Genomic DNA, 19,309 nt, shown 5'->3' with positions numbered 1-19,309 from the left:
AATAAGGCATAGATGCAGTGCTTGGAGAAGTTTTAGAGTTTAGTTGAAAGGTTTTTAAAGTATGTTATTGATGTGTGTGAAAGGAAGAATATGTTCCCGTATCCATATGTGTAGTGTGGATTCTTGCCCTCTCCTAAAAATATTTTAATAAATCATTTTTGCTGGCTAATTTGCAGCTCCTAATGAGTAGCTCATTTTCAGTAACTCCAGTCCAATTCGGAAGCCAAGACAGATCAGAGACACTACTTTTAGAAAATGTAGCAATGGCTTGAGAAGTTACTCAATTCTTTTAAGAAGCGTGGGGATACAGTGTCAGAAGGATAATGCGTGTGTTTATTTTGAAAAGGAGACACTTTTAAGGCAAGCTTCCAGCCATTGTTCCAGAATTTGGACAGCTCCTCTCTGAAATCCATGTCTGTTTCTCTTCTATCATTTTTTGTCTTGACATTTCTCGAGGCCTCCTTTATGGCCTTCTCAAATTAGTCTAAGAAAACCAGATCAGAATTGGTCTGAAGAGCAGTGGGCCAGATGAACACATACTACCACAGAACATGAACTGTCCTTTCTGAAGTCCTCCTTCAATTTTTTTACTCCCTTCCTGTCTCAGCTTTGCTCCACAGATTGTTGTGTTATCTCAATAGGGTCTTTACTTGAAGGTACTACCTAACTGGTGATTGGCAAAGGGTAAAAGGCTAAACTGGCCTCCAACACTATAGGAAATTGGGTTGGGAATTAATTATTTTTCTCCCTGATAAAATATCAGTGTAGGGAAAAAGCTAATAATCTAATGAACCTACTGCTTGCCTTTGTGCCACAGATGCTCTCTTATGTTTAGACCCCTTATGTTATGCTGGACATAATAATAGAACCTGCAGTACGGATCCTTCATGAACCAATGAAGAAGACCCAGGCTTTGTTGGAGGAGTCTATGTGAGAGCCACCTTCTTCCTTTGCTGGAGCTAAGGTAACAGAGGCATGAGCAAAAGGTGCTTCCTCTCGCCTAGATCATGGCTTTTCATGTAATACATAGCGCTATCTCAGCATACCTGCATGCTCCCATTTCTATGAACGGTAAGAAATTCTGCAAGGAGCAGTGGTCAAACATTGATTTTCTTTTGAAAACAGAGCATTGAAAAATTACATTTGTTGTGTGCATTTCAGCTATGAATATACAAATAGGGCGTAGACAAAAGCAAACAAGCAGGCATTCTTACAGGTCAAAAGATCCAGTGCCAGCAAAGGGTTCTTGACATGAGACTTTCCAAAATCTCTGCTTTTTTCGTAGCAAATCCTAGTGAACATAAATTAGTGGGAGACCATCTGATAGAAGAAGCTGTTGAGATACATATTTTGCCCAAGAGTTTTTGTAGCTGTGGACTGGGAGATATAATAGCAAACCAGTAGCCACCCTAAAGGTGTAAAATCCTTAGCCAGTTTTTAATGGTTGCTAGATAAATCCTTACTATTAAAGGATGTTGTCTAGTTTGTAGTAGGACAAAATGTGTTTGATCCAAAGCAGATCTTGGGAAGAACAAGAGAGCATCTGGAAATTGAATTTGATACTGAAAGTCTTTGGTCAAAACTGCAGCTCCACAAATGAGCTAAGGGAAAATCTTTGCAGAAAAAAATGTCATTAGGTGCTGTTTCTTTCCTTTCTATAGAAGAAAACATGTTAGGGCAGACCGGTACCTCAAAGTTTTTTCAATTGCTCTGGAGGTCTGAGTGGATCATGAATGGAGTGACGGAATATTACCCCAAAATATTGGAAGCACTGGACATGTGTCATCCAGTGGTCATCTCTAAGGATCAGTTACTTTGTTTAATTTTTCCCCCTCAGATACTACAGTCTTAAGTTTTTTACAGTTAATCTTTAGGTCATTATTTCTGCAGTAGATGGAAAACGTGTTTAATAATAATTTAAAGCATAGTCTGGATTGCCATATGAAAAACATACTATCAACCTAAGGCAGCAGAGGTATTTCTAACCTCTCATTTTGGAGCATGTCCGTCTTCAAATATAGATAAATAGAATAGGGGCAAAAATACAGCCCTACCTTGTTTTTGTTTGTTTGTTTGTTTTAATTTCACCAGTGAGAAGCTGCTGCTGACCATCAGCCACATAGTAATGGCTATGAAAGGAAAATGAACACAATTATTGACTTTGGGATTGAGAGAATAATAAAGATTTTAACTGTCTTGAAATGTGTGACTGAAGCAATAATTGGTAAGGTGTTTTGCATCAAGGGACATGGTGGTGCTGCAGGTTAAACTGCAGAAGCCTCTGTGCTGCAAGGTCAGAAGACCAGTGGTCATAAGATCAAATCCACGCGACGGAGTGAACTCCCATCGCTTGTCCCAGCTCCTGCCAACCTAGTTATTCGAAAGCATGTAAAAATGTGAGTAGATAAATAGGTACCACCTTGGTGGGAAGGTAACGGCATTCCCTGTCTAGTCACGCTGGCCACGTGACCACGGAAACTGTCTTTGGACAAATGCTGGCTATACGGCTTGGAAACAGGGATGAGCACCGCCCCCTAGAGTCGAACACGACTGGACAAAAATTGTCAAGGGGAACCTTTACCTTTACTTTTTATTTACTTGACTGTAAGTATTTTAGGGTGTATTTACCAGAACTGGTCAGAGACCATGCAATGTACTGTATAGCGTTTGATAATTTCACGTGTTTTGGTATCCACAGGGGGTGGGGGTGGCTTGAAACGGATCCCCCATGGTCCTACTGTATACACAAATCAAAGGGGAAATTAGAGGACATTCTTTCAAAACAACAGGTTGTCGCTATAATTGCCAAGCCAAATGATTGATTAAAAAAATATAAACCAACTGCAAACAACAGAGAAATGCAGTTGAGAGTGCCACACTTGGTTTGTGGGAAATGAGGACCCTTCGGGGATATGATCTGTAATTTTTGGCAACTTGTCTTACCCTTCTTGGTTGGGGTTCCAGGAAGGTATCGACCTCAAGGATTTAGCTAAATTCTATTTTGGGCATTTTCTGGTAACCATGGCGTTCTCCCATGGAGAAATGTCAAAGACACAGCTAAGGAGTCCTGGCATTGTCTGGTTTGCTGCCACTGTAAACATTTTCCAGTTTCTTATTCCCACACAGAATTGTGCCTCCGGCCTCACCCACGATATATCACAGTAAAATACGTATTTATGTAAATCGGTCAGTATGACAGACAGGTGTTTATATTTAGCACTCATGGAAGTCACGTAGTCACTCACAGTACTGGGTAACTTCCCACCTCAAGGGATGCGTGAGGGGAGCTGTAATGATAAGAGCGCTCTGTTGTCTCTCGGTGCCTATCTTTGGGCAGTAACTTTCCCATCATTTGTCTCTTTCCTGTGCCTTCACGATCCCTGAGAATCTGCCAAGTCCCCTGCTCCTGAACCCCTCCTTGAATTTCCTTTCTGTCCTCGAAACGATCACAAGCATTCTAAGGCCTGAGATGACACAGTACAATGCTTGAAGAAGATAGGTATAGCCAGAGACATCTGTCTGCTTGAACAGCACTCATCATCATATGCCTCAGCAACCCATCTATGGACCACCACTATTAATAGCCATTTTAAGTGCCATTTAGCACTGGACAGGGAGACCCCATCCCATTCAGTATCATCAGCACTAAGTGTTTTATTTTTAAAAGGGGGAAAGTCTAATGAGATTTAGGGAGACCTTCTGAAGGATGAATTGACACAAACACCGTCAATGGTTTGTTCCCATCTATAATCACAACCTAAGAGTCCAGTTTTGAGAGTTTTACACAGTTTATAATATATGAATAAGAATGTAGGTTGTGGGAATGGTTAAAGCAAAGGAACATGGAGTAATAGATTTTTAAACCATAGATTGGGTGCTAAGATGAAGGAATGTTGGGGAGAACATGTTCGTCTGTTGTAACAAAGGAAAAAAGACTTGTAGCACTGTAAAAGCTAACCAGTTTTACTTGGCATATGCTTTCATGAGCTGAAGCTCAACTTCATCGCATACATGAAAGCAGTAGCTGCATAGTGGCACTTACACTGCAATTTTCTACTACTATTCTGCGTATTACAAAGTGTAACTCATAAATTTACCTCTGTAGGATGCTGGGTTGTTCAGAAAGAAATGGGTGTGCCTCAGCATTTGATTGTCCTGGTATGTAATTTGTACTATGGACAAAAAGCTGTCATTAGGACAGAATATGGAGAGACAAAATGGTTTCCTATGAGCAAAATTGTCGGACAAGGGTGCATTTTATACCCATATCTGTTAAATCTGTATGCAGAACATATACAGAAAGCCGGAGTAGATTCAGAGGAAGGAGGAGTGAATATTGGTGGAAGAAACATCAGTAATTTAAAATTTGTGGACAATATCACTTTACTAGCAGAAAGTAGCAATGACTTGAAATGATTGTTAGGGAAAGTGAAAGAAGAAAGTGCCAAAGCAGGACTGCAGCTGAACGTTAAGAAAACGAAAATCTTGACTACAGAAGAACTATACAACTTTGCCATTGATAAGGAAAAAATCAAAATTGTTAGAGATTTTGTATACTATCTTAGCACTAACTCAGGTTCAATCCAAATGGAGTTAAGAAATTAGAAGAAGACGGAGACTTGGAAGAGCAGTAATGAAGGAACTAGAAAAGACTGTAAAGTGTAAGGATGTGTCACTGGACCCTGAGACCAAGTTCATCCACACTCTTGTATTTCCTATCAGCATGTATAGGTGAAAAAGCTAACAGGGAAAAAAATAATTCATTTGAAATGTGGTGCTAGAGAAGACCTTTGTGGTTACCCTGGACTCCCGTAGAGACAAACACAAGAGGGTCCTAGATAAAATCGAACCTGAACATTCTCTTGAGGCAAAAATTTTGAAGCTGAGGCTGTCCTACTTTGTGCACATCATAAGAAGTCAGGATTCTTTGGAAAAGACACTAATGCTGGGAAAAGCGGAAGACAGCAAGAAAAGAGGAAGTTCAAATATGAGGTAGATTAACTCCCTAAAGTAAGTCACAGGCTTGAGTTTGTAAGATTTAAGTAGAGCAGCTGAGGACAGGATATTTTGGAGAGCACTCACTCATAGGGTTGCCATGAGCTGGAGGTGACTTGACAGCACATAACAACGACAGCAGTCGAGTGGATAAATTTATTTGCTTTGGACGAGGAGAGCTTCCGCTGAATTTTTTTGCTTTGAACCAAAGTGGTCCCCCCCCAGTGGAATTTAGGGAGCAGAATGAGGTTGTAGAATGATGAGGCAAACCATCTCAGAGAACTGAAGACTCCACATGTTTCTTTAGCAAAACACTCACACATTCTCCATTAAAATCCTCCTTCTATCAGAAAATACTATATCAGGCTGAGAGCTAGGCTAGAACCTCTCTACCCGTTACTTTTCTGGATTAAGACTGTGGATTTTTTGTTTTGCTTTTTGTTGTTAATGTCAGGGTTCATCTAAATGGCTTAGTATCTACCCATCAAGCAAAATGTGGCAGTAGAACACTAAGCACTGCATGACTTAAATAAAGCAGAGTAATTTTTAATGGCTTTAGGCCACCTCAGCATTCTCCCACTGCATGCTCTATTTTTTTCTGTCGCTCTAAGTAGATCATATGCAAGTCAGTAGATATTCCATACACTTATGGTCATACTCATATGAGTGCATAAATTTGGGGCATTGGCAATACATTTTATATCAACTGACTTCATCTGATGAATCGGTCCAATATTCTTGAGTTGAAAAGCATGGAGTCCCAATGAAATCTCATCAGCCAAGAAAAAGGCTGAGTAGTCCACCTAATAATTACAGGTAGTGGTTGCAGTGGTTTCTTCCACTGAACGGAAAGATAAGATTTTTGTTTCTCCATGGCAAGCAAAAGCAGAATAAATTAAGGGAAGTAATCAATGCTATTAAAAAATCGGGGCTTACTTTGGCTTTTTTATTTCATTTGTCAGCCCATTCAATGAATGACAATTTGGACCTTCAATTCAATTGTTAACTAAGCACCTAAACCTTAAACTTAGTTGCTATAAAAGAAATGGCAGTAGCATAAAACGTCATATAAATCCTATCACCAGAGTGACTCCTCTGCAAATTTGGTTGTGTTCAGTTTTCCTTCTCATGTTGCTATATTCCAGTTCCACCACATGATTTTCAATTATTTATGAATGAATGAATGACTGAATGAATGAATGAATGACTGACTGAATGAATGAATGAATGAATGAATGAATGAATGAATGAATGAATGAAGGGGGGGAATTACAGCAAGGTATAGTAATTAGGGATGTGGTGGTGCTGCAGGTTAAACCGCAAAGCCTCTAGGCTGCAAGGTCGAAAGATCAGCAGTTCAAATCCAGGCGAGGGAGGGAGCCCCCGTCGCTTGTCCAAGCTCCTGCCAACCTAGCAGTTTGAAAGCATGTAAAAAATGTGAGTAGATAAATAGGTACTACCATGGGGGGAAGGTAACAGCGTTCCATGTCTAGTCACGCTGGCCACATGAGAACGGAAACTGTCTACGGACAAACGCTGGCTCTACGGCTTGGAAACGGGGATGAGCACCTCCCCCTACAGTCAGGCACGACAGGATATTTATCAAGGGGAACCTTACCTATAGTAAATACAGGGGGTGCTGGTGGGGAATGGTCATTTCCTTCGGGTTGAATATTCTGTTCTAACTAGAAAATATCCCAGCTTAATTTCCTTTGCAATATTTCACTTTTTGCGCGTACTCACACACATGTGCATATATAGAAGTAGTAATCCAACATGTTTCCTAAACTCCTGCCCCAACGAGGTCTGGTTTCATTTCACTACTGTGCAGTGTGGGGAATGAGACTCACAGCAGAGCTTGGATAAATTTTCAATAAACAGACTGATCCATCCGGAATTCATCAGCCAGAACTATCACTGACTGTCTTGGCTGAGAGATTCTGTAGTCCAAGAAAGTAACTCTGCCAATCTTTGCTTCACAAGGAGCACAGGCTGATCAATTTCCTATGCTTGTTTAGTGAGCTGTCAGACTCATTTAATTACTCGGATATGTATTTGAGTGGGCAGTTCGAGGAGACATGCCAAGGTAAATACATACAGAATTAGTTCCTTCTCGTTGTCTGGAACATCTTTTCAGAATTTTAAGATTTAACACAATCTTGAGCAAAACAAGTATAACAAGTGGAATCTTCTAATAATTTATGCTCCACTCCTCTTCATTTATGTGACTTTTGTTTTGTCAGCTGTACTTTTGCTCAAGAGAGCACCTAGCTATGTTCTCAGTTAAGCTCCCAGAAGCTAGAATCCTGTTGTCCAGATCACACAACTGTGATGATGTCATCAGCTACAGCCTTTTCTGGGGAATTAAAAGCTTACTTCCCCCTCTGGACTTTTCATCCTGAGAGCCACAGAATGGGGGATGGTTCCGGCAGTTATTTGGTGGCATTAAGGCGTTATTGTCCCCATTCCTTGGCCCCCAAGGGCTTCCCCAGAACAAAACGGATCCCTGGGTTTCCACTGAACATACGGGGAAACTGGAAACTTTTAATTCCTCTGATTTCACTCTTGTGTGGCATAAAGTTGCACCATAGGATTCCAGCCACTGTTTCTGGAAGGCCGTTGTATTGGAAGGATTGAGTTCAACTTCCTGCCAAAGCAGGAAATGCAGTAAGATGCATCATGTCAGAGCTTTGAAATTTTCATTTTTGGATTATAGTTCCCACAACCCTCGCAGTCAGCATTCATCACTGTGAGTTCATTGCTTTTCATGCACTGTTTGCATAGAAACAGTCTGGGCACCTCTACAAACGGATTTCTGCAAAGAAATGTCATATGTTTGCAGAAGGACATACTTGCAGTATTGCAGTGTTTACCCATTTCTTTGATGTATGTCTTCATGAAAGCGTGTGAAACTGTGGATGGCTCACCCGTTGCCTAATAACATGGAAAAGCTTGTCTCTCACAAACAGTAGAACAAAGTACTGGTTACATGTTTTGCTTTATATTTTAACTTTTAAAAAAAGACAACTTGGAATCTGAGCTAGATTTCAGTCCAAACAGGGAGTCTAAAATCCAGGGGAAACCCATCTAAAAAGGTAATATGACAACTACACCTGCAAGTTTCATTCAAGTGATACACTTGAAAGTTTGCAAATCAGTCAGGAATTTTAATTCTTGACTCTGCCTTTAAAATATGTATGTGTTTTGATTTGTAGAATAACAACAGCAACAACACAGATATTCTACGTTTTATAAGTAGTCCTGTCCATGTGGTTGCCTGATGTAGTTCTGTTACATTAGAAATCTCTTTGCTCTGCTGCAGTTCTCATTCATCATGGACTGACTCTGTGATTACGTATATAAATGGGAATTGACTTTTATTTGGGTTTCTAGAATTCACCTAATTTTCCTGCTGGCCGGTTCCTTCTTTTCCCCATCAACAAAACCGACAACGATCTATAAATCAGTTGTCCCATTTCTACAAAGCATCTGTAAAATGGCACATTTGTTCTTGTTTGCTACTTTATCAGTGTTGTATCTGTTGAGTTTGCCTTTGTGCCAAGGTTTATTAGAGATTTCTGGCTTACAGAGATTTCTCATATAGCATGTGTTTTTCAGTGTATTAAATCTGTAAGTGTTGGGATATAGTATCTATGCCAGATCTTCTTGAATCACATTATTCTTGTTTCTGAGGTTGGGAATGAACCTCATGAATGCTTGCTCACACTTCTCTTGACATAAATTCTTGTGGGCATGTGTTAGTCTTTAAGGTGACTCATCTGGTTTCTTTTTGTTTTTTTGCTGTAGCAAACTAATACCACTATTCCACCCTCTAAATATACAGCCACCATGATGAGAGTTGGAGCCTCTTTTTGAGAGAAACAAAGACCAGATTTTTCAATATACTAACATGATCCTCTTGCACAAGAGAGTCTAGGACCTACATGGCCTACTGTTAACATAGATTGTGAACCACTTATACTGATGGCATTGACTGACTTGCATTATGACTGACCCCATGTATGTCTCTCTTACAACCTCTTCACTGTGTGCTAAAATGTAATCTGGACCAGAAAAAAAATAAATAAGCAGTCAACAGCAGGCAAAATTAGGAGAACAAGGCAAGGGTAGTATTTGTTTTGTTACATATGGATTAAGATGTTGAGTATTCAGAGGAGAAGGGAGAGAGAGATGAGTCTGTAGAGCAAGTAAGTCTCCAAATATTTTCCAGCTGGTGGGCTCACATGCTATTTTTATTTCCTCTCTGCCATCTCCCCGCCCCCACTTCCTAAGCTGCTTCAGCAAAGATACAGAAAACATAAATTTCCCTTCTCTTTCCACATTCCAAGACCATTTCTTCCTAAATGTTCAATGAAATCAACGCACACAAAAAACAAAAATAGATCACGATTTAGAACACAATTCTATATTGTGTCAGTGGTTCCGTAAGCATATCTCACACAGAGACTGGACAGAATGAGTTACAAATAGCCAACTACTTGCAATTAACTGATTTTCCTTGATCCCGTCAGCTAACCCAAAAGACTAATTAATCTGCCAATTGCTAATTTGATCCTCAATTGCCAACGTAGTCTTCATAGCCGAACACTAAATGGCAACATTGAAACCCAGAGCATTTTGCTAAAAATAGCTTTTTGCTAAAGAAAGAAAGAAAGAAAGAAAGAAAGAAAGAAAGAAAGAAAGCTGTCAGCAGGATAACATCACTCCTTTTCCAGTGTGCTTATTTTGAAGTTACTGTATGAAGAGGTGACACAAAGGAAAAGAAAGACTATTGCATTGCTCAAGTGCTGTCTCACCCTGCTGCATTCAGATGTAGTTTTCCTATTTTTAAATGTTCCTGTTCTAATTACTTTAAGAAATGGCATGTAAAATGTTATTTATAACAACTGCATATGTAACAATAATCAAATACATCTGCAGGGTTGGATTTTGTTGCTCTAGATCAGTTATTCCCAAACTTGGGTCCCCAGATGTTCTTGGACTAAAACTCTCAGAAGTCTTCACCGCTAGCTGTGCTGGCCAGAATTTAAACATCTGGGCACCCAAGGTTGGGAACCACTGCCCTAGATAACTCATTGCCTTTTTTTTTTGTAAGTAGCAGAAACATTGTACACAAGAAGCAAATGTATGCAGATTTGTACAACTTAATCTGATACAGCCTTTAGGTTTCCCTGGGAGAATTTGACTCTTTTCATGCAATTGCTAGGGACAAAGAGACAGGAAGAGGCACACACATGTGTGCACATAGGTTTGGAATGTGCATACTTTGCATGATCCTTTGCACATGCATGCACGAGGAATAGGCTCAGGTTAAGGATATACTTCCATAAGTAGCATAAGAACTCCCAGAAGTACAAGCTGAATTTCAAAGGGGCAGAGGAACTAGAGACCAAATTGGTAACATGCGCTGGATTATGGAGAAAGCCAGAGAGTTCCAGAAAAACATCTACTTCTGCTTCATTAACTAAGCAAAAGCCTTTGACTGTGTGGACGACAGCAAACTATGGCAAGTCATTAAAGAAATGGGAGTGCCTCACCACCTTATCTATCTCCTGAGAAATCTATATGTGGGACAGGAAGCAACAGTTAGAACTGGATATGGAACAACTGATTGGTTCAAAATTGGGAAAGGAGTACGACAAGGCTGTGTATTGTCCCCCGGATTATTTAACTTATATGTATCATGCAAAAGGCTGGACTGGAGGAATCCCAAGCCAGAATTAAGATTTCCGGAAGAAATATCAACAACCTCCGATATGCAGATGATACCACTCTGATGGAAGAAAGTGAGGAGGAATTAAAAAGCAAAAAAGCAAAGCAAAGCGTGCTGCTTATATACCACCCCATAGTGCTTCAAGCACTCTCTGGGTGGTTAATTCTGCAGGCTACACATTGCCCCCCCCCCCAGCGAGCTGGGTAATCATTTTAACGACCTCAGAAGGATAGAAGGCTGAGTCAACCTTGAGCCGGCTACCTGGGATTGAACCCCAAGTCGTGAGCACAGTTTTGGCTGCAGTACAGCAGTTTAACCACTGTGCCACAAGGCACAGTTCAGAATTAAAGAACCTCTTAATGAGGGTGAAAGAGGAGACTGCAAAAAACGGTCTGAAGCTCAACATAAAAAAAAACCTAAGTTCATGGCTACTGGTCCCATCACCTCCTGGCAAATACAGTAGAAGGGAAAGATACGGAGGCAGTGACAGATTTTACTTTCTTGGGCTCTATGATCACTGCAGACGGTGACAGCAGCCACAAAATTAAAAGACACCTGCTTCTTGGGAGGAAAGCGATGATAAACCTTGACAGCATCTTAAAAAGCAGAGACATCACCTTGCCGACGAAGGTCCGCATAGTCAAAGCTATGGTTCTTCCAGTAGTGATGTATGGAAGTGAGAGCTGGACCATAAAGAAAGCTGACCGCCGAAGAATTGATGCTTTTGAATTGTGGTGCTGGAGGAGACTCTTGAGAGTCCCCTGGACTGCAAGGAGAACAAACCTATCCATTCTAAAGGAAATCAACCCTGAGTGCTCACTGGAAGGACAGATCCTGAAGCTGAGGCTCCAATACTTTGGCCATCTCATGAGAAGAGAAGACTCCCTGGAAAAGACCCTGATGTTGGGAAAGTGTGAAGGCAAGAGGAGAAGGGGATGACAGAGGACGAGATGGTTGGACAGGGTCATCGAAGTGACCAACATGAATTTGGCCCAACTCCGGGTGGCAATGGAAGACAGGAGGGCCTGGTGTGCTCTGGTCCATGGGGTCACAGAGTCAGACATGACTAAAAGACTAAACAACAGCTAAAAGTAGCATCTAGTCATTACAGATACACTATTCAATATGGTCACTTCCTTAACAACATGATACAGTTATATAAGTATTTTGATGGTAGTATGAACAATAGTACAGAAATGGTTTCCCCCCTCTCAATTTTATATCTGTTTTGCATTCTGGAAATAATTTTGAATATTTGAACCAAGATAAGAGATCAGTTAACCAGAATAAATCTGGGAAAATTGGTCAGATTGCATCAAGTTGAGAAAACTATATTAGATAGTTTAGTAGACTGCATTTCTGGAGATAGACCATGGCTTATAGCTGAGAACCTGCTTTGCACACAGGGTCAGTCCCCAGCTTTGCTGGTTAAGAGTTCCTCAAGGAGCACATTATGGGGAAATCCCTCTTCCTGAGACATTGTAGAGCTGCTCCCAGCCAAAGTAAACAACAGGTAGATGAAATTGTAAAGTACTTTCCTGTGTTCCTATTTGAGTTAGCCTTCATCTTGTCTCTTCCTCCATATATACTTATCTATCCTTTTGCCCATCTTGTAAAAATATTGCCACCTAGTGAACTGGAAACTGCAAGATAAAGGGTTAAGCTACGCACAGTGTTGAACTGTGTGTAATTTTTCACCAAACTCATTTTCCTTAAAAAAAGAGGTGCAACCAAGGAGACTTCACTCTGCCAAGAAGGTTTGCAGATGAGTATTTGGGAAGTAGCTTCTCAACCTTTTCCATTCTGTCAGTTTTTTTTTACTGTTAGAATGGAAATATATGTATGATTTCTGCAGCCCAAATCTGCTTTTTGTCCCCCCACTCCAATCTTTTTTCTTGTTTAACTGGTGCCTAACCTCAATCCAGCCTTGCTGGCTGGATAGTTCAACGTCCTAGTTATCTGGCTGCAGAGCCAGAGGTTAGGAGTTCAATTCCCTCCTGTGTATCTCAGAAGAGCCAGCCTGTTTGGTCTTGGGCAAGCTGCACAGTCCCAGAAAAGGGAATGGTAAATCACTTCTGAGTACTCTCTATCTGAAATCCCCACAAAAGAGTCACCGACCGTAAATCAGAATTGCCTTGATAGCATCATCATCATCATCATCATCATCATCATCATCATCATCATCATCATTACTGAATAACAAGAATCCCCAGCTGAGTTCTCCTGTTCAACAGGAATCCTGGGGTTCAGCTTTATTTAGGCAGGCTTGTGGTGTGGCCGAGTTCAACTTCATTATGTCTCAGGGGCCACCAGCTTAGTGGCTTTCTCTGTATAATGCAAGAGACAGTGACTTTGAGAGGCAAGACTTACGTTTGACCGTGCTACGAGATTCCTGGAACCCGGCGGGCTCTGAACCCCAGCCCAAGGATTCACATTCGCGGTCTGCCCCTTGGCCATGCCTGGCACCCGTGCCCGCACCTCCTCTTCCCTTTTCTGCCAGCCAGCACATCTTCCACAGCCCCACGCTGCGCTTGCGCCCGTCCTCCAAGGTCTGGTACACCCAGTTGGGGGTGAAGGCAGCAGCATTGTTGAGAATAAGTGAAACCAGAGCTACTAACACGGCTGTAGCTACCAGTTTCTGGACAGTCATATCTGACTGTCATACACTGCTGGCACCCACTCTTTGTAGAAGATCCAAGTGTTCCACTTAGCTGTAGCGCATTGAATTAAGATGGGTACAGATGACGTTACAAGTGGCTAGAGAACATCACCATTCATTCTCAGAAGACAACGTGTAGGGTGTTTCTGGTCACACAAAGGACTGCTAGACAGAGAGGAGAAATCCATATAAAAAGTGTAGAAATAAGACTTCCAGATCGCTGTCTCCCCAATCAGTGCTTTATCCTCCTTCCTGCACTTTGAGCAGAGCAAAGCTGGTGATAAGTTGAAATACAAGGAGATGCATTCTTTTCTCGGGAACCCAATTTGTAAAAGCTCGATATAGGGAACGTTTGTTCTTGGGCAAGAGAAGAAAATGCCCACAAATGTTGCCAGGTGCCTTAACCTTCTGGAGCACAGCTGTGAGAGAAGACCGAGACCCACATGTAAGAGTTCGTTGGCAAGAGCTCTGAAATTTTTATTTGCCGCCGTCCAATTCAGAACATCCTACAAGCACAGCAGGATTGTATTCTCAGCGCCTAAGCAAATTCTGAACCAAGAAAAGTACATAGTTATTCCCTAGGAGCCCCCGGCGTTTTCCAAAGAAATCTGTTCTGCTGCTTCTGTTCTTCTATGAATGTTGCATGTCGGAGCTGGGAGCAACACAAGCAGGAAAGCAGAACCTCTGCTGCGAGGAAGTTTTTCCCTCCTATCTCTCAATGGAGAGAGGAAACGGCTGTTTTTGGTGAGTCTCAGGGCGTAGCCGAGTGCAACAAACGGAGCCACTGCCACAGCAGTGAAATGTGAACAGGATGTGTTTCCTGAAAGAAAAAGATTGGAAGAGAGTTCCAAAGTCCCAGTTAGTCTCTCTCTCTCTCTCTCTCTCTCCATTCCTCAATCCCTCCCCCCTTCCAGTATCTTTTTCTCACTCACTCCTCTGGTTCCCAGACCCCCCCGGCCCCCAAAATAAGGAAATCAGTGATACTGGATTATACAGATATTACATGAAATGGCCTCTTGGGTAGCTTGGTGGAGGACTGAACCCCTTCGCATCCCATAAGTTTCAGGTTCAACAGTTTGGGCTTGACCCAGTTGTCAAATCTAAGTGACAAAAGCAGTCGTTTTTAGGAGAATATATGCGCCAAATTGGAAAACCAAAATTGGCTAAAACAAAAGCGCTTTGAGTCTAGTTCAATAAAAACACAAAGTGAAACACAAAGTGTTCAAAATGTGTTTTGATTATTGTGTCTCGGTGACGAAAATAATCAGAAGTATGCGTGCAAGATTTGTCTGTGGGAGTTGTACTTCCAAAGATGGTTAGTATCACATCATACTCTGGGATTCACTCCAAGGAACATTAATTCTGCTTGTGGGGAAAACTCAGTCATGATGATGAGCCTTAAGTCCAGCCAAGACGCCTTGTTCAGCCATCCTGTTCATTATGTTAATATTGCACATACACATATTTTTATTTTATTTATTAGTGACATCCCACTTTTCAAATATATTTCAGATCTGGAAAACAAAACAGTGGCCCTCAAACCAGAAATGTTCATAGCTGACTGAGCTGTAGCTGTTCATAGTTTTCTTTAGGACACAACTTGCTTATTCTCACTCTTTTTCTTTCAAACAAAACAACTCCAAAACGCAGTAAATGGCACAAAGAACTGATCGGTTTAACTGATTATCCTAACTACAAGATCCTAGGAGAGATTTCTCGGCACCATTAGCAAGCTACTCTTTCCAGGCACAGAAGCCATGTCAGTTTGTGACTGGACTGGGAGGAAAACTAGATTAAATTGGTTTGCTTCACAGTTTTTTAAACTGAGTGCCTGCTAGCGTTTGCTGCTGAAACTGCTATAACCATAGACAACAATAAGATAAATGACCCCACTCCACTTCCCCACCAGCTCTGTTTCCCATGGAATCACAGAGCCACCTGACTCATACTGCTTTCTTCTCCTTCCCTCTCCTCTCCTCCTTTGTCTCTCCTGTCTGGTCAGCAGCTGCAGATGGCAGCCATCAGGGATTAAAATACGTATGTTGGGAAGAATCAGTCCCTATTTATCATATGACAATGGTGACTTCTGTCTTCTTCACATAGTAGAGAGGTGTAACATTCATATCCTTGCAGTGTGGTACTGGGACATTCTTCCCCCCCACCCCCAAAGTGGCATAGTACTGTGTTGATTTAACAGTTTATCATCTTTGTCAATATCATCTGGTTCCCATCCCAGCACTGAAAGTCAGGCAAGAAGGGGTGGGGGTGGAATAGGGAGAGAAACAAGAAGTCCTTAAAAGTGGCAAGAAACATTGATTAGCTTGGTCAATGTCCAGCAAGGCTTTTTTTTTATTATCACAGGAGAAGGCAGGGGAGCGGGGGAGACAAACCCACAAGAAGTTGTTAAATGAAATTTTGACCATCAGTCCAACAAGACTTTTCCATCACGGCAAATCAGCACTAATCTGCCACAGCACTAACGATGACAAACATATTTTAAAAACAGTAAAACAAACAAACAAACCATTTGGGGGGAGAGATAGCAGACACTCACTTGAAGAGGATTATCCCACTGTAATGGCACCGCATTGGAGATGTCACCATCACCACAAGACGTGCCCCTGACACACACAAAGGTTGCACATGCCAGATCTCTAGAAGTAGCTCCAGTGTGCCTCCCATGTTCAATTTCCAGATTTTTTTTTTTGTGACTTCCAAGCAGAGCAAACAGAGCCAGTTCCTGGTGGGGATGATGCCTACTGACCTTATCCTGCTCCTGTTTCTATGACTGGAGGAAGGAACAGGCTAAAAGCAGTTGAGAACAGTGTTTTCCATTCTTTGCTACTCACAGCATTTGTCATATTTTTTTTCACAACTCAGGAAACCGTGAAGTCCATTTCTGTTGTACCTTTCTTCAGTATGGCTCCCATCCTCTTGGGAACCTGGCAGGAAGGGATTTTTTCTTCTCTAGTTCCTGTCTTCTTCTGTAGGAAAACAAGAGGCGTTGGGGTCGGTTGGAGATTATGTTACTTGTACTGTTTTACTGTAGCATTCTTTGTATTTAGTTTTTCCTTTAAAATTGTGAATATCAAACAAGTGAGTCACCAAGTCTTTCTGGATTCTACTGTATATGGCATATCTGGTGTATACGTGCAGATGTGCACAAATTTCACTTAAACGAGGGCAAGCCAGTGAGTTGTTCTTATTGCATTGGGAATATGTTTATCAGCAGAAACCACTATTCCAACTTGCTGCCAATCGGTAGTACTTTCCTGAAACTGTGATTATTTCCTTTTTTCCCCAAATTGCTTTTATATTGTATGTAGATTGACAATTCATTGCAAAACATATACAACAGGACCCTCGTATCTGCAGAATCAGTATCTGCTGTATCACTTATCTGTGGTCTGAAAACGTTACAAATATTTTAAAAAAACCTTGTTGTTGTTTAGTCATTTAGTTATGTCCGCCTCTTCGTGACCCCATGGACCAGAGCACGCCAGGCCCTCCTGTCTTCCACTACCTCCTGGAGTTGGGTCAAATTCATGTTGGTCGCTTTGATGACACTGTCCAATCATCTCATCCTCTGTCGTCCCCTTCTCCTCTTGCCTTCACACTTTCCCAATGTCAGGGTCTTTTCCAGGGAGTCTTCTCTTCTCGTGAGATGGCCAAAGTATTGGAGCCTCAGCTTCAGGATCTGTCCTTCCAGTGAGCACTCAGGGTTGATTTCCTTTAGAATGGATAGGTTTGTTCTCCTTGCAGTCCTTTACTCCTCTCCAACTATTGGTTCAGATCACCACCGATGCAAGCCCTACCGTATAGTTGCAACGGCCTACATATTCATGCTACCTGGTCCCACGCTGAGCAAGCTCTTCATATAAACAATCTCAAGCTCTTTGCCATTTTCAAGGCCTTCTGAACCCATCATTCTTGGCAATGCCATTCAAGTCACAACCGACCCGCCTTGTTTTACATAAATAAACAAGGAGGCACCCATTCCCTTCCACTGCTGTATCTCGCTGTCCAGTTCTGGGAATGGTGTCTAGAACACCACATTTTTCCCATAGCAGTACATATTGCTACTCAAGACAGTCTTGTAGTGGACACTCTCAGCAGACTATATACCCAGATGCATGAATGGACTCTAGACCAGTCTGTATTTCACCACCTTTGCAAGATCTGGGGCCAACCACGCATAGACGGTTGGTTGCAAGGGTGGTAAAACGGCTAAAGATGTTCAGCCTGAAGAAAACTGAGAAGTATAAGATGGCCAGCTGTAAACACTTGGAAGGAAGATGAAAGATGGAGCAAAGCTGTTTTCCAGAATCCAGAGTTTAGGACCCAAAGCAATGAATCCAAATTATAAGAAATGTTTAGATTTTCACTAAACATTAGTTAATTCTGTTTAGTAATAATGTGGGCTAAGGTCTCTTCTTTTTTCTCAGGATATTTTTAAACAGAGCTTGTATAGCCAGGTGTCAGGGATACTTGAGCTGTGGATTCCCTCCTCAGGTAGAGGGTTGGGTAGAAGGTTGAATTTGTTGAGCCTTGGTGTCCCTCTCGGCTATATACGTAATTCTATGATTTCTTATTAATATGTGGAAGGCAGACCGTCAGATGGTCTTTAAAATTTTTAATGCCAGTGTCTTTTACTAGCAATGCCAGTGTCTTTTGCTTGCACACCGACCCTGTGGAAGTCAGGGCCAAATGTATCATTATAGTGAAGTTCCCTTATAGGACTAGGAAGTAATCAGTTGCAAATTTCCCTTATTTTAAAATGCTATAATCCTGGACTTATCCTGGGTAGTCCAACATAAAAAGCCGAAAAGTACAACTACTGTATATCCAATCACTATATAACAATAATGCATTGCTATTAAAGATACATCAGAATAGTTTTGTAATAAGTAAACGAAGCATTCATTATTAAAATAAAACGTCAAATAGCAGGCATCAATAACATGACAAATATACAGCAACAAAAACAAAACCATTAGTTAATAATTTCGTGTTCTGCTTTAAAAAGGCACCTCTTTTGGCCTTGCTTTTTCACTGAAGCAAGTGATGGATGTGGAGCAAAATAATAGTAGAATGTGTTTTAGAGGAAGACAGGGCTGGTCACCAGTTCTAAGTGTGGATTGAAAAAAGGGTAAAAACATCCTTTGGCTTAAAATGTAAGCTGAACTTTCTTCTCTTGTGATAGTGATCATTTTAAAGATAACTTAACCAACTTGTTATATTTCATAGTAGTGAATTTGTCATTTAAAAAAAAAAATTAATAGCATATTCTTTCTCGGCAGCAGTTTATTCAAGCCCAAGACAACCCTCACCTCTTTCATCATCAGAAGCTTCTTATCTCTTGCAGCCAAGCAGTCTGGGAGAACATGGCCCGCATGTGTGTGAAGACACGAAGGCTGGATGTCGCCCGAGTTTGCCTGGGGAACATGGGTCATGCTCGAGGAGCCAAGGCATTACGAGAGGCGGAGCAAGAGCCCGAGCAAGAGGCCAAGGTGGCCATGCTGGCGATCCAACTGGGTATGCTGGTAGGTCGATGCCTTTCTTCAGCCCACCTATCTCTCACTTCCTCTTCGGTGAGTTGAACTAGCTGAGAACAAAGGACAAAAACCCATTGTGTGTGCCACCAGCCCCTCCATGGGCAAGGGAATGTCTGAGGGCCCTGGGGTTCATGGTAACACTAAAGTCTGCAGCAGGACCCTTGAACAACAGCCTTTATTTACAGCAGGTCCTTCTAGTCACTCCCGTTTATCTTCCTGAACTCCTACAGTCCATTCTGTATGTTTGCTGTCATGCCCTGGTTTGTGGTTCTGTTACAGTCCAGAGGTTATCACTTGAAGGATATGGCTGTCTGATATTCCTTCTACTGTGCCTTGTGCACCTCAGGGCTCTTTTCCATGCCTCCT

The 19,309-nt window shown here is 41.6% G+C and overlaps 2 protein-coding genes across 3 annotated transcripts in view; one reads left to right on the top strand and one right to left on the bottom strand.

The window, feature by feature from the left end:
* The window catches only part of TMEM204 (transmembrane protein 204), a 42,633-nt gene extending 28,534 nt beyond the window's left edge, over positions 1–14,099 (bottom strand). The window contains exon 1 of the mRNA XM_020813140.3: positions 13,100–14,099. Coding sequence (XP_020668799.1) covers positions 13,100–13,379 — 280 coding nt within the window. The 5' untranslated portion in view covers positions 13,380–14,099. The remainder of the gene's footprint in view (positions 1–13,099) is intronic.
* The window catches only part of IFT140 (intraflagellar transport 140), a 105,312-nt gene that overhangs the window by 64,433 nt on the left and 21,570 nt on the right, over positions 1–19,309 (top strand). For both annotated transcript variants that reach the window (XM_072982932.2, XM_072982933.2), the window contains exon 19: positions 18,754–18,931. In XM_072982932.2, the coding sequence (XP_072839033.2) occupies positions 18,754–18,931 (178 nt within the window). The remainder of the gene's footprint in view (positions 1–18,753; positions 18,932–19,309) is intronic.

The sequence above is a fragment of the Pogona vitticeps genome, chromosome 13 (genome assembly GCF_051106095.1).
Source record: "Pogona vitticeps strain Pit_001003342236 chromosome 13, PviZW2.1, whole genome shotgun sequence".
NCBI lineage: Eukaryota > Metazoa > Chordata > Lepidosauria > Squamata > Agamidae > Pogona > Pogona vitticeps.
This window is presented reverse-complemented; position numbering and strand designations above follow the sequence as displayed.